The sequence below is a fragment of the Peromyscus maniculatus genome, chromosome 13 (assembly GCF_049852395.1).
Source record: "Peromyscus maniculatus bairdii isolate BWxNUB_F1_BW_parent chromosome 13, HU_Pman_BW_mat_3.1, whole genome shotgun sequence".
NCBI classification, from domain to species: Eukaryota; Metazoa; Chordata; class Mammalia; order Rodentia; family Cricetidae; genus Peromyscus; species Peromyscus maniculatus.
This window is the reverse complement of record NC_134864.1, coordinates 66166015-66190111: the sequence shown is the minus strand read 5'-3', so window position 1 is coordinate 66190111 and position 24097 is coordinate 66166015. Positions and strand designations below refer to the sequence as shown.

Sequence of the window (24097 nt, the reverse complement as noted above, 5' to 3'; positions counted from 1 at the left end):
AGCTTATTAGTACAGAGAAGATACCAGGGCACAGGACTATTTATCTGATCATTGACCTTCTTATCAGGGGAAGGTTCCACGAACAAAATTGTGAAATGGTTTTCAATGGGTGCAAAACTGAATTCAGTTGGATTCAACAAATATTTGAAGACCTAACAATAGGCGCCAGGCATTTTTTCTAGCCAGGAGTGGCTGCAGGGCATAGGTGCCATCACTTTAGAGTCTCAGGAACATCTTCTGAGTTCTAACAGAAAGGCAAAATGACTTTCATCCAACTCTTCTTACAGTCAATAATTCATTGTGATAATTTCAGTATGACACTTGCATTTGGGCATGCCTATCACTGGCTTCATGTCTCGGTTTCTACAATGACATGATTACCAGCACAGGCCATCACATATGCCTGTATTTCCTTCATTTTTAAAACCTGAAATAGCACAGTTTATTCATGTAAAAGTTGCTAAATCCTATTAAACACTGCAATATTAAAATATTATTTGAACCTAAATACATACATTGAAATCATATTATAAGAAATTATCAATGTAGTAATACTTCTTAAAATTTATTTAATGTTTAAAATAGAATTATACTGCATTAAATGTACCATTATATCGTTTCCTTCTAGAACCAAATTTTTTTTACATAAACTGATATTATTTTATGGTTATGTAACACATTTGTTACTAAACAGAAATTTTAGTTATTTTTTTTACTGTAGACACCTTTATAAATTCTCTCTGTACATTGAGAGTGATGGTACTTTACCCAATATTATTTTGGGATGCAAGTGTATTTGCTTTCAGTCTCATGAAACCTTTTCTATCAACATCTTGAATTGATTTATTTGCCAATTAGTTCATCAAGGAAACACTTCCATGTGCCTTGAAATAATTTCCACTTCATTGTAATCTCCAGCCAGTATGATGATACAGTCAGGATATTAATATTTTACTTAAGTATCTGCACCCATAGTTATACATTTAGGAAAGAATCTTAGTTACTTTTCAAGTGCCATGATAAAATACCATGATGGAGGCAACTTATAAAAGTGAATGTGGCCAGGCGTTGGTGGTGCACACCTTTAATCCCAGCACTCGGGAGGCAGAGCCAGGCAGATCTCTGTGAGTTCGAGGCCAGCCTGGGCTACCAAGTGAGCTCCAGGAAAGGCGCAAAGCTACACAGAGAAACCCTGTCTCGAGAAACCAAAAAAAAAAAAAAAAAGTGAATGTGTATTGGGGCTCACAGTTACAGTGGGTTGGAGTTCATGATCTTCATGGCAGGAAGCATGCCTGCAAGTGTGCATGGCACTGGTGTGTGTGGCACTGGTGTGCATGGCATTGGTGTGCGTGGCACTGGAGCAGTAGCTGAGAGCGTATATCTTGATTCACAGGTACTAGGCAGGGAGAGAGGTAACTGGGAATGGTGTGAGCTTTTGAAATCTCAAGGCCCACGCCCCAATGACACACCTCCTTCAGCAAAGCCATGCCTCCCAATCCTTCCCAAACAGTTCCACCAACTGGAAACCAAGCATTCAAACATACGAGCCTATGGATGGTCATTCTCATTCGGAGCACTTTTTGATGTGAAGACCATACTGACTCCACAAATTAGGTTTTTTCCCCACAATTTTTCCAATTTTCTACCCACTGAGCTAGTTCAAATACAGAAAATATTCATTCTTTGTAGGTTAGAAAGACATTAATAGTAAAACAAAAATGATTCAGGTTAGTATGTTTTAAATACAATTTTTCCTATCATCTTTTCACTTTTTCTGTATTTATTCATTTTATCTGTTTACTATTTTCTCGAGTCATTCTTTCCATTCATAATTTGTCAAATACAGGGTTTTGTTTTAAGATTTTTTTCCAATTTACTGCAGCTAAATTATACATAACATTATTATTTAAAAGTGTTCTTTCCAATCTTGTGTATTTGGCCATTCTTATTCCTAAACTTGTAACTTTTACTGACTCTCCATTCCCCCAGTAAGGTAAATGAATATTTTATAAGAACTCAAGTTCTTATTTTACTTGCTTTTCTGTTGATTCTATTTATTCAATAGTTTCAATTTTTATCTCCCTTAACTTCTGTTCCTAATTAGTTATGGCTCACTGTTCTCTTTTTTTAGTCTCTTAAATTATTTGAAATTTTTAAGTTAAAATATAATTATATCATTTCCCCCTCTCTCTTTCCTCCTCTAACCCAGTGGCTCCCAACCTTCCTAATGCTGTGACCCTTTAATACAATTCCTCATGTTGTGGTGACCCCCAATCATAAAATTATTTTTTTGCAACTTCATAACTATAATTTTCCTACTATTATGAATCATAATGTAAATATCTGTGTTTTCTGATGATCTTAGGTAACTCCTGTGAAATGGTTGTTGGACCCTCCAAGGGGTCGTGACCCACAGGGTGAGAACCTCTGCTTTAACTTCCATACCACCTTGCTTCTTCTCAAATTTATTTCCTCTTTCTCTTTCATTATTATTGTTACATATACACATATAAATGCACAAATATATAAATACAACCTCATTAGTCTGTTTAGGGTTTCTCACATGTATATGATTTCACAGCTGACTACTTTATATCAAGTAACTCAAATAACCAGTTAGGAGGCTCATCCTTGGAGAAAACAATTTTGTTTCTGCTTTGCAAATAAAGTTTTAATGTACATTAGGGAGGGAAGGAAAAAAATGACAGATGATTTTGTTGATGTTTTTCTTCTTTTTTCCCTCTTTGCTATCTTCTATGTCTTTTGGCATCTTGAGAAAATACAATCTTGTGACTTGGCACTGTCCACTGCTGGCTGCCTGGAGAGTTGCCTTGCTTCTCAGCCAACTCTGTCTAGTATGCTCTAAGAATAGGCCAGGCACACAGGGCCTTGGGCACCATCATGGTTGGGAGACTGGAATGCTTGTGCAATAATCCAGACATTTTAGAAGAACTGAAAAATATGTTGGAATCCCATTTGGCAAGCTGTCTGATGTAGAAAGAAAAAAAATGTTCACATTCTTCCTGCAAGGGTGGGAATAGAGACAGTGGAGAACACGTTATCATGCCTTCGAAAGCTGGGCTCCAAGGGAACACCTGAGCTTTGAAGAAAAGAAGGTTTCCACATGTCACAGTAGTGCACCCACAGCTCCTTGACGAATGAGTTCAGGTCACCCATTTTCTAATTAAAATGATGACTGTGTTCTATATTATAGGGAGGCATTCCTATGTCAGGAAAATACACCATATTCCAATAAGATCTTTGGAAGAGGAGAGTGATCCAACTCTTAAATTATTCCAAAGAACCTGAAAAGAAGGAATTATGCTCCCAAACTCATTCTACAAGGATAAAATCACACTGATACCAAAACAAGACATAGCAGTCAACAAAAGCTATAGACCAGATTACTAATGAACACAGATGCAAAATTCCCTAACAATATAATACATCAAATCAAATTTAATAGCATGTTAGAAAGATGACTCACCACCCTAGGAATCCAAGGCTCATTCAGCCTACACAAACAGATAAACATTCTATACAAGTCAACACAGCAAAGGACAAAAACTATATATATGGTCGTCTCAATAGCAGCAGAAAATGCATCTGATAACACACCCAGCTGGAGATGCAGCTCAGTGATGAACCACTTGTACAGCATGCATAAAAACAAGATAATATAAATAGAATACAATTCAATGTCATTTTATGATAAAAAAAATAACCTCTGGAAAAATGGCTATAAAAAGAATGAATGGGCCTCAACATATTAAAAGTATGTGTAACGATGGAAAATAAGTTAAGAGCTGCCTTCTCTGAAATATGGTCCAGGACCAGAATACCACTTTCAACACTTTTACTCATCATGGAACTAGAAGTCCTAGCCAGAGCTATTAGGTAAGAGAAGGAAAAAGGGGGCATTCAGATCGGAAGGGAGGAACTCAGACTGACAGTGTTTGCAGCTGGTAAAATGTTGTGTCAAACCCCAAAGATCCCACCAAAAACTCTCGGAACAAGTGAATCCAGCAAAGTTGCAGAGCACAGAGGCAACAAACAGAAATCAGCACTGCTGTCATATACTAGTATTGATTTATCTGAAAATCAATAAAGCAGTCTCATTCACAATAGCTGCATTTTATTAAATATTAACTATCTAGTAATAAATTTAACAAAAATGAAAGTTCTATACAATAAAAAATATAAAATGTTGGTGAAAGAAAGGAAAGAAGGCAGGCAAAATGGAAAGACACTTATTTATGTTCAAGTAATATTGTCAAAATGTCCATAATAAAAATAATCTATAGAGCCAATGAAATCCTTATCAAAATACCAAAGGCATTGTTTCCCAAAGGCAGAAATATATGAACTTAAAAGTTATATGGAAACACATGCACACACATCCATAGGCAGACACACATTCACAGGCACATACATACACAGGCACACACACACACACACACACACACACACACACGATATTATTGTGCAAATAGTAGGGAGTTTCCTCAAAAAGTTAAAAGCAGAACTATCATATGATCCCAGCTATGCTATTACTGGATCTATATCCAAACAAATGAAAAGGAGTATGTTGAAGAGACATTTATACTTCTTTATTACTTATTAATAGACATAAATAAACATTGTTGTCCATTAGCTGATGAATGGATAAAGAAAGTATGTTACATCAACCCACATAATACTGTTCAACCATTAAGACGATCCAAATTAAAAGAAGGAGGAGGAGGGGAGGAGGAGAAGTTGTCATTTGTGACATGGATGGAACTACAGGGCGTGATGTAAAGTGAAATAAGCCCAGTGCAGACACAGGTACCAATAACCTCATCTTTGACCTACATCACACCCATACAAAAGCTGACCAGTTTTCCTGTTCCCCCTTTTTAAAAGTACCTTATCTCCCTGCGTGTGGTACCACATACTGGTAATTCCAGCACTTGGGAAGCTAGGGCAGGAAGATCTCCATTTAAATAAAGTTCAGCCTGGGTCATATAGTGAGTTCCTGGCCAACCTCAACTACACAGTAAGACCCCTGTCCCTTAAAAACAAAAGGAAAAAAAGCATGAGGAGGCTGTACATTTCCTCTCCCCATGCTCTTTCTCCTTCTTCAATCTAGGTAAATTTTCTTAGATTTCACTACAAGTTGGGAGGAGAAAATCATCAGGCCTTTGCCTCTTCTACAGTTGATAGAGACTACCAGTTGTGTGTAAACTCCATGTGTATTTACTCCATGTTCTACTGATTGGCTGATCCATACCTCTAACATTATACCGGACCTTTTCACTTAATTTGAGCCAAGGCACACTGCTGGAGTTAGACCCTGACCTTTCCTTTAGATGTGGAAAGTGTTCTGGTGGAAAATTCTACTGTGTGTGAAATGAATCTGCAGACTTGTGTATGCCCTGTGGTGTAATAAGAAACACCTTAGCGCTGTGTATAGTGAGTGCTTAGTACTTAGCGCTGTGTATAGTGAGTGCTTAGAGAGAAGCCTCTGCAGAGGCTTCAGGGCTCTGGCTCCACCTACCTACTGCCATAATTCCCTCCAAATTTTCGTAGTTAATGAGCTAATTTCATTTATTGGCCTTGTTATTCCTCAATTAATCAAGTTTCTTCCTGATTCCAAGGCTGCACAGGCTGTCTTCTGCACAGGCTCCTCCCCTAAGCCTGCATGCCTTGCTATCTCACATGCTGTTTAAGCTTCACCAAAATTCTTAGAATGACTAGAAAATTTTCCTGCTTTTTAAAGCCTGTGTATTCCTTCTCTTTGAAGCTAGTTCATCTTTCTCCATACCTTTCATCCCCCTGCAATCTAACCAAGTTTCCTAGACATTCACAAAATTCTGGTAAGAATTCCTAAGAGCTCTGCATCTGTCTTATAAATGAACTAACTTGGGTCGATTTCTATGCCAATAACTAAAAGAACATATAGAGACTCGAGTCTTTTGGAAGCTTCCTGGCTTTGTATTTCCATTTTTAAAGCAATGCCACTTTGTTTTGTTTATAAATATATTGAATATATGTCCATATTACAATTTTATTGACCTTTGTGAATTTCTTGCTTTTTCTCCCAGTGAAATGTACTTTTTAGGTCATCTCAAATGCAAGCCTACATGTGAAATCTCAAAGTACTATACTTCTAGATGTGCAAGGGAAAAAGTGTTGTGATCATGTTTTAATGATTAGACTTAACACCAAAATAACTTATTTCTTATAAAGGATATAAGTGGGAAGTGGTCTCCACCAGAGTTGAAAACCTCTGCTTGCTGAAAAAGCAGACAAGCCATGAACCAGGGAAAGACCTTCCTGCTTCTGCCTCCTGAGTGCTGTGACTACATGTGGATGCCACAGTACTCAGCTGGATTGTCAGGGTTTGTATTAACACTGTGTTCAACTGTGGAAGAAACTGTCTACAGGAATCATTTTCATTTCCATCAAGAATACCCTTTCCTGTAGGTTCCTTTCTGGTTATTCTTATAGCATAAAAATTTTCTTCTAATTCTTAAGAGACACAGTATTTTTACTATTATACTTAGAAAATATTTTTCAAGAAAACAAAATTTATGAATGAGAATTACTAAAATCAATAAATTAAAAAGGCGCAATGTCTTTTGACTCTTGTGATAGAAATACTTAAGTATAGATAAAAGTTTCTCTATCTGATTGAACTAAACTCTTGACCACATGCCTTTCAGTTTAAAACCCAGTTGCTGATGTAAACCACAGCCATTCTGTCTAGTTGTTCTTAGCTTCTTCACTTGACTTCAAGTAAAATCGCAACTAGCTTAAGTATTAGTGCCAGTGGCATAATAACACATTTGATTTTCCAAACAAACTTTCCCATGTTCTGGCTGTCCAGCTTCCCTCCCTCTTCTATGGCTCCCTGTAGACATTGCTCCTGCAAAAGCCATCCCATGGATATTTTTCTAGGCGGCCTGAGCAACATAAGCTCAAGCATAGTAGCAGTTACACCTACGATAGTAACATTAAGCTAGCACTAAGTACAGCTTTGGTAGTACAGAATTTAATCTTAGTCTAGCAACATCAAGCTTCTGCTATAAAATTATTTGGAACTCAAGTACATAGTCATGAGCTGTTTTGTTTTGTTTTTCTAGGTCAAGCTAACAGCTACTGCATAGAAATATTTTTTTTAAAAACCAATCAGAACGTACAGGCAAACACAGGTAAGCTGAATTGCTTCACACACACACACACACACACACACACACACACACACACAAATTAATGCTCCCAAGGCAGTATTGCATTTGGTTGTAAATATATTTTGATTAATGATTTGATAAAACTTAATTACTGTAAACCATCAGAACTAGGCCAAAACCTCCTTAGTTATAAAGAATGAGGATTATCTATAAAGAAAAACACCACTTGAATTGGAAGTAGCTACCATCATGTATCATTTAGATAGACTCTCTCTTTGTTAATTCACTCAGGACGACACATTTACATGTTCTAAAGGCATCAAAATGCCTACCTGGTATTTGCAACTCCTCTGGTAGTAAACATTGCACAGCCATTTTTACTGACAGCCATGTGGTGTGAGCCAACTTGCAGAGATGATCGAGTCTGCTTCAGTCTCGCAGACCTCAACATGGGAAGCACAGCCTTTACCTTTGATAGCTAAGTAGGCAGTGTAGAGCGGGAATCTAAAAGACGATAATTTCGATTGATCTTTGCATAGCTGTCAGACATGCTGAGTAGATCAGACATAGGCAGCTTACCTATCTTACACCGATAACATTCACAAGTGACGCTAACAACTAGATTGTGAGGTAGAATCACCAACAATGAAATCGTCAAATTGCCCTGGCAGGAGAGCAGAGTGGAAACAAGGACAGGACATGAGCCACTGTCCGGACCCTGAGAGTGAGGGTTCCCAATGCCTCTGATAAGAACTCAGTAGTCTACTTCACAGATCCTAGAGTTCCTCTGGTAAACAACATTCGGTGTCTTGAGTTCTGTTGCCTTCTGACAAAATTCGTAAGCCTGTGGTATTTCCTGTCCTTTGATTTCACCTTGTTAACCCCTTGTCTGCCCCCTCTTATCCTACACAATGCCCAGCACTATCTCTTTACTGAGATTGCCTTTGGACTGCTAGTTCTTCTACTTAAAAGCAGCCTGATTCAGTCTGTCACCTTACAAGGGGCTCCCACTTTACCTTACCCCACCAGAATTAATTAGAAGCCACCCAGCAACCAAAAGTGCCTCCATGTGTTTTTAAAGCATTAGCTATGGACACTCTAGCCTTGTTGAAAATAACTGAAAAAGAAGATGTATATTTAATATGAAATAAACCAGGCAATCCACAGCCCAGATTCTTTGTTTTATAAAAACCCATTGGGATAGTTTCTGATTTGCTGTTTAGCACACTTATGTAGACCTCAGTATGTGCCTGAGACTAACAATGAGCACATACAGATATTAACTTTTTGAACTTCAAAATACCCCTTTAACTATGAGAGAGACCTGTGGGGAGCAGAGTGGACAGACAGGCTGCTAGGGGGGTGGGGGTGACCGTGATCAGTGTACATGTACAGAAAATAAATAAGGATGAATTTAATCAATAAAATAAAGGAATAATGATTATTAATATGTTCCAAAGTAGGAAATTATTTGACATTTACATAGTGAGATGTAATGTGTATTCTAACAACTTCAGTCTCAGGTTGACGGTAAACATAGAAACACACGTAACTGACCAGCCCAGAGAGCTAGGAGCTGCTCTCATTCAATGGGCACAAAGAGGCTGACAAACTGGATTACCTACCAATCTTTTCTAAAAAGGACCATGTATGTCCCATCCTGCAGCTATTACTAAATAAACGGTTAGACTATAAAACTAAATTCCCAATCATCATTGTTTCCAGTGTGATATAGCTTAGCAGGAATGTGCAATCAGAAACAAAAATAAAATTTTTTTAAAAAATTCAATGAGGGACACTTTGCGAAGCCTTGGTGCAGGGAGGAGGGGCTTGGACCTGCCTCAACTGAATGTACCAGGCTCTGCTGACTCCCCAGGGGAGGGAGACCTTGTCTTGGAGGAGGTAGAATGGGGGGAGGGGTTGAGGGGGAAGGCTTGGGGGCAGGAGGAGGGAGGTGAGGGGAATCTGTGGTTGGTATGTAAAATGAATAGAAAATCTCTTAATAATAAGAAAAAAATTAAAGAAAAAATTCAATGAGAAGGAAAACATTTTAAAGTACATTTGGTTCTATAACCACTTGCGATTAACTCAAAGCATCAGTAACAGGCATGCGTAGCTTAACTCACGGTGTAAAACCTTTAGCCATTTGAGCTGTCTGCATTACCAGTTCACCTGTGCGTTTCAAACGTATGTCAAAAGTTTTAGTCAACTCACTAAAGAATCAGAGATGTTAAAGCTGTTAAGCACCCAAGAAGTGCATAAAGAAGAAATGCCAAGATCACAGAGTCGGGCACACTACTGATTAATGACTTACAGAGCAAGAGATCGCAACCTTGAAGGTTTCTAGTTACCAAACTACCCGTGTCTTAACAAAACGACAGCCCACCACAGGTCAGTCTCTGCGGCCCTCTTACCTGCAGCTAGGCCCCTTCCGGTGCTGCTCTGTACACACCCCAGTCAGCGGGAAAACACTCATTAAAATCTTGCCTGTGTCCAGACTTGACTGAGATATTGCATGGAGCAAATGACACAAAATTCATCTTACATTCCTGTGATGCTGCTGTATTTCATCTGGCAGCCCTGACCACAGAGTGTCAAAAACCTTGCCAAGTCTCTACAGCCCGGCACTGTGTGTCTGAAACCCGCGCTTCAGCTTCCTACCTTGTCTGGTATTTCTACCTCGACAGTCTATTTGGATGTGAGAGTGACATGAAGATGATGGTTGTATTATTGTTGTTGTTACTGTTATTACTATTACTACTACTATTGTTATTATTGACATCGGACCCGCTGGGCAACGACACAGAAGATGCACACACTCCCGCAGCTGCCGCTTCAGCTTCAAACCATCCTGAGCATGCGCACTCCTCTGCCCACGCCCCTCCCCGCGCGCGCCCTCGACTGCGCAGGCGTGAGTGTGCGGACTCCATTGGTCGGGGTGCCGGAAGGGGCGGGGCTAGGGGAGGGGGAGCCTTCGCGGTCCTCGTCCGGCCTTTCCGGCTGCCGTTCCCATCTCGGCGCTGGTCCCCGTCGTGCGGCGCAGCGTGGAGATGCCCGGCCGTGGGGTGCGCGCCGACGACCGCGCTGCACCCGTGCCGGCCCCCGACCGTGCTGCACCCGTGCCCGCCCCGGACCGCGCTGCACCCGTGCCCGCCCCCGACCGTGCTGCACCCGTGCCGGCCCCCGGCCGCGCTGCACCCGCGCCCGTCCACACTTCGACGGCTGCAAACACCGAGGCCCTCAGCAGCAAGGTGCGGTGGGACGCGGGGGAGCGCCTTCCCTGGGGCTGGGGCCCGCGACTCTGCCGTTTCTCCCCCGAAAGTTTAGAAACGAGCCCCCGTGCTTCCAGCCGCCCTCACCACCGGTGCCGACGCAGGGTGTCAACTTTTGAGTGACCCCAAAGCATTCATCCGGTCGTCTCTAAGGAGGACCCTAGCAAATGAACCTTTGCCTGCTTCTCTCCCTTCCTTCCTTCCTTCGGGGTAGGTTTAGGGTTTCCATGTCGCTCAGGCCAGGCTCCAACACACCGTAGTTTGAGGGGAGGATGACCTTATTCTCTTGCCTAAGAGTCGACATTTCAGGGATGCACCACCATGCTGAACTGTACCATTAATCTTAACTTGCAGTTACAGACAAAAATCTTTAAACGTGTAGTGGAGGGGTGTGGGTATAGTCTTTTTTTTTTTTTTGGTTTTTCGAGACAGGGTTTCTCTGTGTAGCTTTGCGCCTTTCCTGGAACTCACTTGGTAGCCCAGGCTGGCCTCGAACTCACAGAGATCCTCCTGCCTCTGCCTCCCAAGTGCTGGGATTAAAGGCGTGCGCCACCACCGCCCGGCTAAGTCTTTTAAGGTATTAGACGTCCTAAATTCTACATTTTTTTTCTGTCCCAAATGACATCTTCAGTTAGTGGCCTTCTTCCCACTGTATCACAGTTTTCTTTGATAACTGAAACGAGATGTATACCTGTCATTCCTAAAACACGGTACAAGCAGACTTGAGTCTCAAGGAAGATGAACTCTTGTGGCTTTGCAGGTCATTACTACAACTCTCACCTCTGCCAGTGTGGAGACCTAGGGGTGCACACTCAATAGGGTGGGTGTGCGTTTTCAAAATAATCTGCTTAATACTGCGTGTGGTGGTGTGTGATTACTTAAAAGGAGTTATTGCCTAGTTAGGCATTCACCTGATGATCACAAACAAGCCTAGCTTAATGATCCAGCAGTATGCAGTCTTTACCATGCAAAGTAGAATAATGTAAAGGTAGAAGGTGATGTTTTATCTCCCCAGGTGGGTCAGTCAGTACCATGTGTCTTATCTGAGTGTCTGGCTGTCATCTAGTGCATACATCATGAGAAACACTGGTTGTTGGGGAAGGATAGAAACCCACATTCGTTTTCCTTCTTTTTTTTTTTTTTTAGTCTGCAGCAAGACTTTATAAACTAATTAAAGGACTGCTGTTAATTTTGGTAGACAGTGTCTCACTTTGGTTAAGGTATAAGCCATGGTAAGGTGGTAACTGGCACCTGGTAAGTCTTAAGTCGGCTTTTCCTTCCCCAGCCAGCTGTTTTCCCACAGACCCCAGCTGGGTGCCATTGCATCTGTACAGTGTCCAACGTGACAAGTGCTGTGTGACAGCCCCCAGTCCCGTTACTTAGAATGTCCTCACTAAACATACTTGGAAAACTTCTACTTTAGGTTTTTCTTTGTTTTAATAGATTAAAGAACAAAAAATTCTTGTGGATGAACTTTCTAACCTGAAGAAGAATCGGGTAAGTTACTTTAGGAATCTGGAATAGTATACAGTATATTAAAATTAGGAATTAGATTATTTATGCTAAAATTACAAAATTCTGTCATACGAATTGTAAAGCTAAGTGTCCTAGTTTGTTTTTCTGCACATGTCAATACATCTCAGTGCTGGAAAACTTCTTTCCCTATTGCATTTTAACAAAGAATGAATTACTTCCTTTTCCACAGAAAATTTTAGTATTCCAAATACTTAACCTATTTAATGACTTTTTTATGGTGTTTTCATAAGTCAGCTGCTGTTTCATGTGTAGTTTTACTGTGAAAAATTACATCTCAAGTGAAGAAATGATTTTGAGGTCTTTCAAACATTTTAAAGATTATATAATGACTGACATTTTCAACATTTCTGATATTGTCAATTGTGAAATATTGGAAGCTAAGATAAATTAATACAAGACTTTTGGAGATCAAGTTGGCAAAATGTATAAATGTTATATGAGACTTGACCTGGGGCTTCCTAGCATAACTGATGCATAAACAACCATAAAAACATATAGGTGTTTACACAGTGGCTATCAGCATCTGTAATAGTGAAGGATTGGCATTACATCAAATGTCTGAAGTTTGAGGGCAGCAAAGAACTATAGTGTTGTACCGATGTGATAATGTAAAGAACCTTCATTGATCAGAAAACGTTTCTGTATTACTCATTTATAAGAGTAAATATAACCCTGTGGCTATGGTAGCCTTTGTGGTGTGATACACATGCTGTGCAAACAGCCATTTCTGGGTGGCATAGTATTGAGTGACTTTGTATCTGTTTATATTTGATAAACTATTGTTCTGAATATTCCTGAAGCTCAAGAATAAGTGATAATAGGATTCTGTTGAGCATCACTATGCAAATCATGTCCTGATATTATAAATTTCTTTTGTAGAAAGTATACAAGCAGCAACCAAACAGCAACATATTCTTTATTGCAGATCGAACAAAAATGTTTTCTGAAAGCAAAAGTGAGTGGTTTTCTTTTTGGTTTTGTTTTCAGTATTGTGTATGGAATGCTGTAGAAAACCTTTTATAGGCTTTTTGTGGGGATTCATACTGGTGCCTTGATTAAACCCTATCTGAATGAATGTGTGCGTACGTATTACAGTAATGTGTTTCCAGTTAGCCTTCCAAAGATCTCTATAGTTTTAAAAAGATTCCTCAGCTATGGCTGGTGACTGGCTTGATCTTAGGCAGGCAGCTGCAGCTGCTACAAGTTTATATTCGTAACAACCCCATCATGTCTGGAAGACACTGTCTTGCAGCAGTCCTCCCCATCTCTTGTTCTTAGGTGTTTCTGCCCCCCTTTTTACTATGGCCCAAGCCTTAGGAGTAAGAGGTGTGATATAGATATCTAGTTTTGGACTGAGCACTCCAGAGTCACGTAATGTCTGCACATGCACCAGTTGTGGGTCTCGGTCTTAACTGTCATCCACTGCTGAAAGAAACTTCTGAGGACGGGTGAGAGCTGAAGTACCAAGGAGCTGTGGTTGGCAGTTGATGACTGTGAGGGAGGAGAGTCAGTTTCCTTAGGGATGGGACTCCTGATGGATTGGAGATAGGGAGGGTGGAATAGGAGGTGGGTGTGATCAAAATATATCACAGATGTATGAAATAAAAAATATAACTGCAAGATGTATTTGCTGTAGTTACTAAGGAAGGTAGGCATCTATTTTTAAGAGCTTGACCAAAGTATGAAAAATCATTATATAGTTTTTTTTTCATTTTTGGGAGGAATACTTTGAGCCTGTAAGGTCTTGTTGGACTTAAAAGTTGTAATGTTAGCCAAATGCTTGGACCAAAATAAGCACTCAGTGAAAAGAAACTATTACCAAATATCAGCATTGCTGGTCACTAAAACATTTGAATTATTACTGGCCATTGTACAGTACATCTACTCATATAATCTTGAGAAGTAGCCTGTTTTGTCCGTGAGTTAATAGGTGAACATCTCTGAACTTTTACTTCAATGTTTTTCCTCCCTCCCTCCTACAGATACATTAGATGAACTAATAAGAGAATACCAAGCATTAGAAAACTCAGAAACAACCGAAGTCAAGACCCAGTCGCCCTGACTTCACAGAACCATGTGTGGCATTTGCTGTTCTGTAGGCTTCTCTGTTGAGCACTTCAGTAAAGAGTTAAAAGAGGATTTGCTGTACAATCTTAGACGACGGGGCCCCAATAGTAGCAAGCAGTTGCTAAAATCTACTGTTAACTATCAGTGTTTATTTTCTGGTCATGTTCTTCATTTGAGAGGTATTTTGACTGCCCAGCCTGTGGAAGATGAAAGCGGCAATGTGTTCTTATGGAATGGAGAAGTTTTTAACGGAGTACAGGTTGAAGCAGAAGACAATGACACTCAAGTTATGTTCAGTAGCCTTTCTGCCTGTAAGAATGAATCTGATATTTTGTCACTCTTCTCTAAAGTCCAAGGTCCTTGGTCTTTTATATATTATCAAGCCTCTAGCCATTGCTTATGGTTTGGTAGGGACTTTTTTGGCCGTCGTAGCTTGCTTTGGCATTTTAGTAATCTGGGCAAGACTTTCTGCCTCTCTTCAGTTGGTGCCCAGATATCTGGACTTACAGACCAGTGGCAAGAAGTTCCAGCATCTGGAATTTTCCAGATTGATCTCAATTCTGCTGCTGTTTCAAGATGTGTGACTTTAAAATTATATCCTTGGAAATACGTTTCTAAGGAGAATGTTATTGAAGAATGTGTTAATGACCCGGCTCAGACTCTAACAGAATTGCCGTCGTTTGTGTCAGTGGTAGCAAATGAAGACAAACTGTATCTTTCAAAACCTGTTGCTCCCTTGAATAAGATGCTGCCTCAAGCTTCATTGCAAACTCATTGTAGAAACAGTTCCAGTGTTCCACATACAAGAGAGACACTTGAGATATTTCTTAGAGATGAACACACAAAAAAAGTAGTCCATCAATTTATTGATGTCCTGAATGTTGCAGTCAAGAGACGCGTCTTATGTTTAGCTAGGGAGGAAAACCTGGCATCAGAGGAAGTTTTGAAAACTTGTAATAACAAAGCAAACATTGCAATCCTCTTTTCTGGAGGCATTGATTCCATGGTGATCGCAGCCCTTGCTGATCGTCATATTCCTTTAGATGAGCCAATTGATCTTCTGAATGTGGCTTTTGTGACTAAACAAAAGACTGGGTCAAGTGTTCCTACTGTAGGAAGAAAACAGCAAAACCACCATGAGATCTTTTCTAAAGAGTCCTCTCAGGATGCTGCAGTGGCTGAGGGTCCTGATGATGCCGAGGTGCCAGACCGAGTCACAGGAAAAGCAGGACTAAAGGAACTACAGTCTGTCAACCCTTGTCGAACTTGGAATTTTGTTGAAATTAATGTTCCTCTTGAAGAACTACAAAAACTAAGAAGAGCTCGAATATGTCACTTAGTTCATCCCTTGGACACAGTTCTGGATGATAGCATTGGCTGTGCTGTCTGGTTTGCTTCTAGAGGGATCGGTTGGTTAGTGACTCAGGATGCTGTGAGAGCTTACAAGAGCTGTGCAAAGGTATGCACCGGGGTTTTTGCTCAGAGGAACTTCTGAGACCTAGTGTTGACTCTTGAACCTTTCAGCATTTAAGGTTGTAAGAATCTACTCTTATTTTAGTTATACTTTATAATACAGTGTATATTATGTCTTTAAAATTGAACTTTTTTTTTTTACTATTTTCTGACTTGTGGATTTTCTTCCTAAAATGTTAACACTATAACTTTTTAGGCTTTATAAGAAAAATAGAACTCACTTTCTTTATCCTTTTTGTCACGTTTCTGTAGGTGATTCTCACAGGAATCGGTGCGGATGAGCAGCTGGCAGGTTACTCCCGTCATCGTGTCCGCTTTCAATCTCTTGGTCTAGAAGGATTGAATGAGGAAATAGCAATGGAACTGGGTCGCATTTCTTCCAGAAACCTTGGTCGTGATGACAGAGTTATTGGTGACCATGGAAAGGAAGCTAGGTAACTCACTATTTGAATGCTTTTTAGTAAAAATACAAAAGGAGGCTTTACATTCCTTGTCTTTAGAGATTGGTCCCATGCAAAACAGGAGCACTGACACACTGTCTCAGCTGTACGTTATGACCACAGTTGAGAGCGAAGCTGAAGGGCCACTCATGGTCTAAGGTGACTGAGTAATTCTTTTTGGGATTATATACTACAGTTTTGATACAGTGTTACAAGTCCAGAATTTTGGAAACTTTTATACTGACTTCATGCCCCTAAAGTTCAGTTTCTGTAGCCATGCTCAAATCAGACATAAATTAAATTATTCATCACATGCTGTGTACTGGGAACATCCTCAAAAATACTCTGAAACAACTTGAAATTATTTCTTGATATTATAGACAACTAATTTATTTAGATTTTTAGAATATTTTTGTAATGCATATGATTGCCACATTTTGAAATACCTTTTTAATGTGATTAAATTTTAGCCATTAAATTGTGTGAATAATCACTAATAGACTATTTTTTTAATAGTAGTCACTATCAGTTTTTTTTAATGAATTTTAGGTTTCCTTTCCTGGATGAGAATGTTGTGTCTTTCCTAAATTCCCTGCCGATTTGGGAAAAAGCAGACCTGACTTTGCCCCGTGGGGTTGGTGAGAAGCTCATTCTACGCCTTGCAGCTGTTGAACTTGGTCTCACAGCCTCTGCCCTTCTGCCGAAGCGGGCCATGCAGTTTGGATCTAGAATTGCAAAACTGGAGAAAATTAACGAGAAGGCATCTGATAAATGTGGAAGGCTCCAAATCCTACCTTAGAAAACCTCTCAAGAAGATGACATAATGATTCTACCATGTAATAACACTGTATGACAGTCACTAAAAATAAACAGCTGCTGCCTTACTATTGTGGGATGTGGTGGTTTCATAGTTCATTGTGTGAATTTTTACTTTTCCCATCAAGGGTCCTTTTGATCAGGTTCGTGAGGTAAGTTAGGCAGGGTTCCCTAGATGGCCTCAGCCTTGAGGTTGTTACTAGAAAGCCCAAATGTGTACAGGCTTACAACTGGCCTTTGGGGAAGTTTCACCTGAGAAGTGGAGTGAAGCTGGCTGGAGATGAAGCTCCAGTCAAGCTCTTTATAAAGATGTAATGAGTTCCGGTTTTCAAATGCATGACAGGGCTTTTAGGATGAGATTACAGAGGGCCTGGGAGGCTGCCTCCACCCCAGCACCTTGCCCTGTGCATCATTTCCATCTGACCGTTTCCATGTTCTATTCTGAGTGTGAACTCCTGAGTTCTATAAGCACACTATTAACACTGAAGGCTGGGGCCAGTTGTGAGAGTCCAGTTCATAAATGGCTGTAGAGAAGGAGCAGAGGCTTAACTTGCCCTGGGCATTTGAATTGCCAATCTTGTAAGACTGAGCTCTTTTTTTTTTTTGTTTGTTTGTTTGTTTTGTTTTGTTTTTCGAGACAGGGTTTCTCTGTATAGCTTTGTGCCTTTCCTGGAACTCACTTGGTAGCCTAGGCTGGCCTCGAACTCACAGAGATCTGCCTGGCTCTGCCTCCCGAGTTCTGGGATTAAAGGCGTGCGCCACCACCGCCTAGCAAGACAGAGCTCTTAAACCTGGGGCCTGATGCCAACTCCTGGAAGATAGTGTCAGAATTCAGTTACTTTGTAGAATACTCTGGTGATGTTCAGAGATGTATAGGGAAAGGAAAAAACCAAACATGGTGTCAGTGTGTAAAACACAGTTGTTCCCCCAGTCTTCATGAGAGCCATAGCCGCAAATAACTCAATTTGCTGTTGTCTTCAGGAACCTCGGCTTAGGTTTGACAGATTCGAGAACTAAAATTTTGAGAAGATAAATAACTGAGATTCATGTTCCTAAGTGAGACTTAATACACTTGTCACAGCTCATTTTCCTACTTGAGGAATTTCTCTAAGAACTATTTAACATATTCTCTGGTCCTTCAGATGGTCTGATCCCATCTTAGCTTTCACAGATCAGTTAATTAGCCCAACACCTGCCCCTGCCCAGCACAGAAGTCGTCAAATTTATTTCTGATTTCTGTTGAGTGGATGTCCAAGAGCAAAGGTGTCATAGAGTTGGTTTCCTTGGAGTCGTATCCTGGTGCGTGTTTGCATCATGACTTCCACCTCACCTGTAGTTACTCCATTGCTTTCTTGCCACTGCAAACAGAAACGGTCCTCTACTAATCAAAAGTCTGTTTTCCATGTCACTCATAATATTGTGTATCAAACTGATAGCAGTCTGTGACCAGCTCTTGCCTACCTCATTAACTGTCCATTGTGATCCCACCACATCTCAGTATCACCCTATACTCTTTACTGTTTGGAATCTACCTTTCTGATCTATTAGTACAGAATTGTTAGGAGACTTATAGACTAGCTTGACAAAGACTTCCCTGTGCCCTGAATTTATTCCCTGGTAAGTGCAGTTTCATGTAAAAGAGTTCTGCCTCGCCACTAAGAGCCTCATTGCTCAGTGTAAGATTGAGAGGAGTTAAGCTTCCCCTGACCTGGCTGCTACAACGGACAAAGTTGGCCATACCCGTCACTTAATTCATGATGTAGATCCTTTGGCTTCTGACCAGTTGTGGCTTTCCTCTGATTTTCATGGCCATCTCTTCATTGTATTCTGCTGACCCTAACCTTCATAACTGTTCTCCCTCCTTCCTCCCCACTCCAACTCCCTTCTGTGTGTGTCTCGCTCCCCTCCACTCCTCTTCCCTCTCCCCTTCCCTCCTCTCTGTTTTTGAGACAGAGTCCCATTATGTAGCTCTAGTTGCTCTCTCCAGCTAACCTTCAGATGTTAAATTTCATAGGTTTTTGTCCTGGATGTCAGAAGTATGCTGTGTCTTGGTGATTCAACCACTCCTTTGGCTTGAGTTACTTTTAGCTTCAATGAATTTATATGTCTCACCCCAGCTGCTCTTTTTTAATCTTTGATACCTAAGACCTATCTGACATTTCTTTGTTTCTCTGGCACTTTAAGGTATGTTATGTCCACAGCTGGACTTAGAATCTCATTTTGACACCCTGTAACCCCTGATAGGAAGTGAAGGGTCACCCTGACACATTTTTTCAACACATTGCAACCCTGTAATCTGTTACCAATAACCCACCTGAAATTCCACAGCACTGCACCCTCATCACCACTACCATCACCCTAGCCTTCTGACCTGCATCGTTAACACCTTAGCCCGATTATTTGGGATAAACTCAAAATCCCACACTGTTCTTCACCCAGTTTTATATACTCGTTTTGTGCCCACATCCCTTGATTTCAATGCAATGGTTTTTCTTCAACTTTCAACAGCAGCATCCCTGTCCCAGAAGAGCAACTTCAGCAATTATTTGCACAGATAATTTTTTCATTTCCCAGACTTCATTTTAAAAGTCACTCCACAGGCATCTAGATGAACATTCTTTTGGGTGCTGTCAACATCTTACACCACATTGGCAAGCACTTTTGTGTTTCTAAGCCCCTTGGGGTTTTGCTCTTTTCCCTGTATCTGTGGTCTCCAGTCTTTGGCATGGTGCCTGGCTCATAACTGATGTTCAGTAAACATGTGTTGCACAATAGGATTCCAGACCAGGACCATTAGAGCCTGTCATGTTGGCTTGTACCGCTCCAGGGTTTCTGTTGTTTTCTTTGCAGTTAGCAGATGCGCAGTAGCAGTGACAGACGCTAGGCTGAGATCTAGAGAGAGGTTAGATAATTTGTCCTCATGGGATCAACCATGAGGTTGTGGCCTTGGGGCAGGATGTACAGAGATCTTGCCAGCCCACGCTCATCTGCCTGAGACACAGCCTGCACATGGCAAAGCCCTAGGACAGCTTTACGCAGCTCAGGGCCCTCCCAGTTCTCACCAACTCGGGCCCTCAGCACAGGGAAGGCCCTCCCAGCTTCCCCGACCCGCTCACGCTCTGGGGGTTATGGTGGGGCGATTCAGAACCATCGAGAAGCCATCCCAAGCAACGGCTCCAGGGAGTATCTTAGCGACCATCCTGGAAGCGACTCTCCTAAACAAGAAAATTTTTTTCCAAGTAGGCCTCTCCCTTTTCCTTATCTCCTCCCATGTCCTTGACAGATGCTAACTGATTATGATCACAAGACTTGGAGCGGGGTTCTGTTTCTGAAAACTGTGAGCCCCCATGTAATCCTTTGTTTACGTGTCGGCACCTATGACGTAGTAGAAAAAAAGCGCTACAGAGCCGGATTCTGTACGCAGAATCAGCATTGACTTCAAAATGCAAATTCTCTACCCCAAGTCTGTGTGATCCAGAAACAGGTATTTTAAGAAGGTCCAGGTGATTTTGATGTAGGCTAAATTTTGAAAATCACTGTGTAATGAAGGCTGATGACATTAAGTAAAAGTACTGTTTTACACGTCCCACATAGTAGATGCTCAGAAAAAAGTAACAGTTACTATTGTGAAAGCGGGTGTTCGGCCGCTTGGAAACTAAAAAGCAGGCAGGAGGAACAGCTCGGCAGACGTGTGGGGACCTAGGCTGAAACACCACAAAGTAGGAGGGCACACAGGTCTCAGGAGCTTCTCAGGGTGGAGAAGAAGGGAAGAACAGTGTATGCAGGAGGAGAGTGGTTAAGGGGAGTGAGGGAGTTAAAAGTCTATACAATGAAAAATAAAGTACATAGCAGTGGCTTCTCATACACGAACTTAACGTTCTTCTGAAATACAGCCACATGCCCTTTAATAATGAAGTTCTGGTTAGTTTTTTGCCAAGTGACAGAAGTTAAGGTCATTTAGGAAAAAGAAGCCTCAACCAAGCAAATGTTTCCATCATATGGCTCTGTAGACAAGTCTATGGGACATTTTCTTCTTTGTTTTTTTGAGCCGGTTTCTCTTCTCTTGCATAGCGATGGCTGTCCTGGAACTTGAGCTGTAGACCAGTCTGTCCTCGAACTCACAGAGATCCACCTGCCTCTGCCTCCCAATGCCCAGCAAGGACTTTTTTTTTTTTTTTTTTGATTGATGATCATGTGGAAGGGCCCAGCCCCCTGTGAGTGGTCATGAAAGCTGTAAAATAGCAAAGTGAGAAAGCTTGGAGAAGCAAGTCAGTAAGCAGTTGTTCCTCTATAGTCTCTGCTTCCGTTCTTGCCTGGGCTCCCCACTGATGATGGGCCATGACCTGGAAACCAAATTAACCCTTTCCTCCACAAGTTCTTTTGGTCATGGTGTTTATCACAGCGATAGAAACTTAACTCAGACAGATGGGAAGTGTGTCAAGCTATTTCATTGTTGTATAAATGCTGTAGAATGTACTTACACAAATTAAGATGTTATATATAATCTTAAGAGAGCACAATCTGTGTGGTCGGTTGTTGGAGAGTGTTGTGTAGCCCCAAGAAATTCTCAATAACTTTTGGCTCTTAGAAGCAGTTTTACAAATCATTTAACATGATTAATGTTAAAGATTTTACAACATTAAGTATTTTAATTCAAATTTAAGTTTCTTGTGATGCAATTAATTGGAAGTTAAAAAGGATACAGACTGGCCATGAAAATATTAACTTTAGAAAAATGAAGGGTACATATTTATTCTAGAAAAATCCACCTTTGTTGCTCTGACAAATATTATTGCTTGTCTTTTCCCTCATTGCAGGAACTTCAAGAAGGACATACTGGATTTAATTAGAAATGTTAAGACTATCCAAAAAAGGAATAGTTAGAATTGATCAAGTTCAAGATGAGGAAACCTACCTGGAAAATTTAGCAGTGCAAAGAAATGCTTCTGCTTTCTTTGAAAAATATGATCGCAGCGAAGTGCAAGAATTACTAACAACAGCACTCGTCAGCTGGCTGTCTGCCAAGGAGGATGTTCGCTCTCAACTAGACATCCCATGTGGACTCATGAGTCAAATAAATAATGTAGGCTTCTCCACCGCCATCCTATTGACGCCTGTGGACCCCACTGCCCATTTAGACTATAGGGAAGTCCATCAGATCTTAAGGGAGTTGGCTGTTGGAATTTATTGCTTAAATCAAATCCCTTCGATCAGTTTAGAAGCAAATTATGATCAGAGTTCTTCTTGTCAACTACCTCCAGCTTATTATGATACCAGAATTGGACAAATTTTGATCTATATTGACTATATGCTAAAAGCACTGTGGCATGGAATATACATGCCCAAAGAGAAGCGAACCAGATTCTCTGAATTGTGGCGCACTATCATGGACATTGATCCAGATGGGAAGCCTCAAACAACCAAAGATATATTTTCTGAGTTTAGTTCAGCAGGTAAGAGAATTTAGCACTGCTTAATTATTTTTATCATAAGCCATTTTTTCTCTTTTTTATTGAAAATAAACTTTTTTAATACAATATTTTTCTGATCATACTTCCCTGCCTCCAACTCCTACCAGATTGTTCCCAACTCCACCTCCTTTCTTTATCACTTTAAAAAAACAAAAAGGAAAACAAATGAAAAAAGAACCTCTCTCTCTCTCTCTCTCTCTCTCTCTCTCTCTCTCTCTCTCTCTCTCTCTCTTTCTCTCTCTCTCCCTCCCTCCCTCCCTCCCTACACACACACACACACACACACACACACACACCACACGTACAAAATCTGAAACCACAATATGCATGCAAAAGACTATTAAGACAAGAAGTTCCCAAACAGCAAAATAAGACAAAGAGCCTACAAAAACATCATTGAGTTTGTTTATGTTGGTCATCTATTGCTAGGCATGGGGCCTACCCTGAACTGTGGTAAGTATACTCAGTGAGACTCCATTGGAGAAAACTCATTTATTCTTTGCAAGCAGGTGTCAATTACAGGTAGCGTCTGAGTTAGAGAATGGAGCCCACATCCACTTCCCCCTCTCAGATCTGGGATCCCATCTGGCTTGAACCTATACAGGCCCTATACATACTGCATATGTGTGTAAGTCCTATTGTGATCATGCATGGTTCTTAGGGGAATTATTATCATCCCATGTGGTATAGAACTCAACTAAAAAGGATGGATACATGCATACACACACATATATACATACATATATCTATATCTACCTAATCTATATTATATATATTTAAGTAAGCTTATAAAATATGTTGCCCTATGGCTTTTTAAAACATTCCTAGAGTCATTTATCTCTCCATCCCTTTCCCCACATAAAAGTCTTCCTCCTCCTCCCCATTTTCCCCATTACACCTGTCCTACTGTACAGGCTAATTTTGTGTGTCAACTTGACATTAACTAGAGTCATCAGAGAGGAAGGAGCCTTAGTTGACAAAATGCCTCCATGAGATCCCACTGTAAGGTACTTTCTCAATTAGTGATCAGTGGGGGAGGTTCCATCCCATGGCGGTGCCATCCCCGGCCTAGTGGTCCTGGTTTCTATAAGAAAGCGGGCTGAGCAAGCCATGGGGATCACACCAGTAAGCAGCACCCCTCCATGGCCTCTGCATCAGCTCCTGCCTCCAGGATCCTGCCCTGTTTGAGTTCCTGTCCTGACTTCTTTCCTTCACTAGTGAACAGCAATGTGGAAGTGTGAGCAGAATAAACCCTTTCCTACACAACTTGCCTTTTGGTGATGGTGTTTCACGGCAGCAATAGAAACCCTAACTCAAACACCTACCGTTCCCCTCTCCAGAACTCCTCCCCCACTGTTCTCCCATAGTGATTTTCCACTTTCCTGGCTTCTTCCAATACTTCAGGTTATATACTCAGATCTAAAGATTCAGAGCCAGGATCCACAAATAGGAGAGAATCTATAGCATTCTTCTGTGTCCAGGTTACCCACACACAGTAGTTTCCAGTTCCATTTATTTATCTGTAAATTTCATTTTTCTTTATAACTGAACAGAATGTTATTGGGTACCTATGTACCACATTTGTTACTATCCATTCGCCAGTTGAAGAACATTTAGGATGTTACCACTTCCTAGCTATTGTGACTAAAGCAGCAATGGACATGGTTGAGAAAGTATCTCTAGAGTAGGATATTGAGTCCTGTGGGCATATACCAGGTAGTGGTCATAGCTGGGTCCTATGGTAGATGTACTTTTAGTATTTAAGAATTCTCCATATTTACTTCTATGATGGCTGCCCCGGTTTTCAATCCCAATAACAGTGAATGAGAATGGTTCCTTTCCCTGGA

The 24097-nt window shown here is 40.8% G+C and overlaps 3 protein-coding genes and 1 long non-coding RNA gene across 6 annotated transcripts in view; 3 read left to right on the top strand and 1 right to left on the bottom strand.

Annotated features, from left to right (window-relative positions):
• Positions 1 to 2548: 2548 nt before the first annotated feature.
• On the bottom strand, positions 2549 to 10029 carry LOC121822124 (uncharacterized). The gene is made up of 2 exons (XR_013044186.1): positions 9590 to 10029; positions 2549 to 3023 (listed from the first exon to the last, which is right to left on the bottom strand). It is a non-coding gene; the product is annotated as an uncharacterized LOC121822124 (long non-coding RNA).
• A 112-nt stretch (positions 10030 to 10141) lies between these two features.
• On the top strand, positions 10142 to 14105 carry Asdurf (ASNSD1 upstream open reading frame). The gene is made up of 4 exons (XM_042260425.2): positions 10142 to 10426; positions 11891 to 11944; positions 12863 to 12938; positions 13966 to 14105. The coding sequence occupies exons 1-4, from the start codon at positions 10226 to 10228 to the stop codon at positions 14043 to 14045; spliced, it is 411 nt and encodes a 136-aa protein (XP_042116359.2). The 5' UTR covers positions 10142 to 10225; the 3' UTR covers positions 14046 to 14105.
• On the top strand, positions 14058 to 16858 carry Asnsd1 (asparagine synthetase domain containing 1). The gene is made up of 3 exons (XM_076550444.1): positions 14058 to 15509; positions 15776 to 15957; positions 16513 to 16858. The coding sequence occupies exons 1-3, from the start codon at positions 14058 to 14060 to the stop codon at positions 16760 to 16762; spliced, it is 1884 nt and encodes a 627-aa protein (XP_076406559.1). The 3' UTR covers positions 16763 to 16858.
• A 3283-nt stretch (positions 16859 to 20141) lies between these two features.
• The window catches only part of Ankar (ankyrin and armadillo repeat containing), a 71667-nt gene continuing 67711 nt past the window's right edge, over positions 20142 to 24097 (top strand). Inside the window, exons 1-2 of one of the 3 annotated variants that reach the window (XM_076550441.1) lie at positions 20142 to 20263; positions 21597 to 22232. In XM_076550441.1, the coding sequence (XP_076406556.1) occupies positions 21632 to 22232 (601 nt within the window). In that variant the 5' untranslated portion in view covers positions 20142 to 20263; positions 21597 to 21631. Of the gene's footprint in view, positions 20294 to 21596; positions 22233 to 24097 lie in introns of all 3 variants that reach the window. The other 2 variants (XM_076550442.1, XM_076550443.1) reach the window with 2 other exon arrangements.

Excerpts from the sequence above, each read along its gene's own strand:
- Asdurf (XM_042260425.2), top strand. The coding sequence starts at position 10,226 with ATGCCCGGCCGTGGGGTGCGCGCCGACGACCGCGCTGCACCCGTGCCG. Across the intron at positions 10,427-11,890 it reads CCGAGGCCCTCAGCAGCAAG|ATTAAAGAACAAAAAATTCT; the intron begins GTGCGGTGGGAC and ends TTGTTTTAATAG. Across the intron at positions 12,939-13,965 it reads AATGTTTTCTGAAAGCAAAA|ATACATTAGATGAACTAATA; the intron begins GTGAGTGGTTTT and ends TCCCTCCTACAG.
- Asnsd1 (XM_076550444.1), top strand. The coding sequence starts at position 14,058 with ATGTGTGGCATTTGCTGTTCTGTAGGCTTCTCTGTTGAGCACTTCAGT. Across the intron at positions 15,510-15,775 it reads CTTACAAGAGCTGTGCAAAG|GTGATTCTCACAGGAATCGG; the intron begins GTATGCACCGGG and ends ACGTTTCTGTAG. Across the intron at positions 15,958-16,512 it reads GACCATGGAAAGGAAGCTAG|GTTTCCTTTCCTGGATGAGA; the intron begins GTAACTCACTAT and ends AATGAATTTTAG.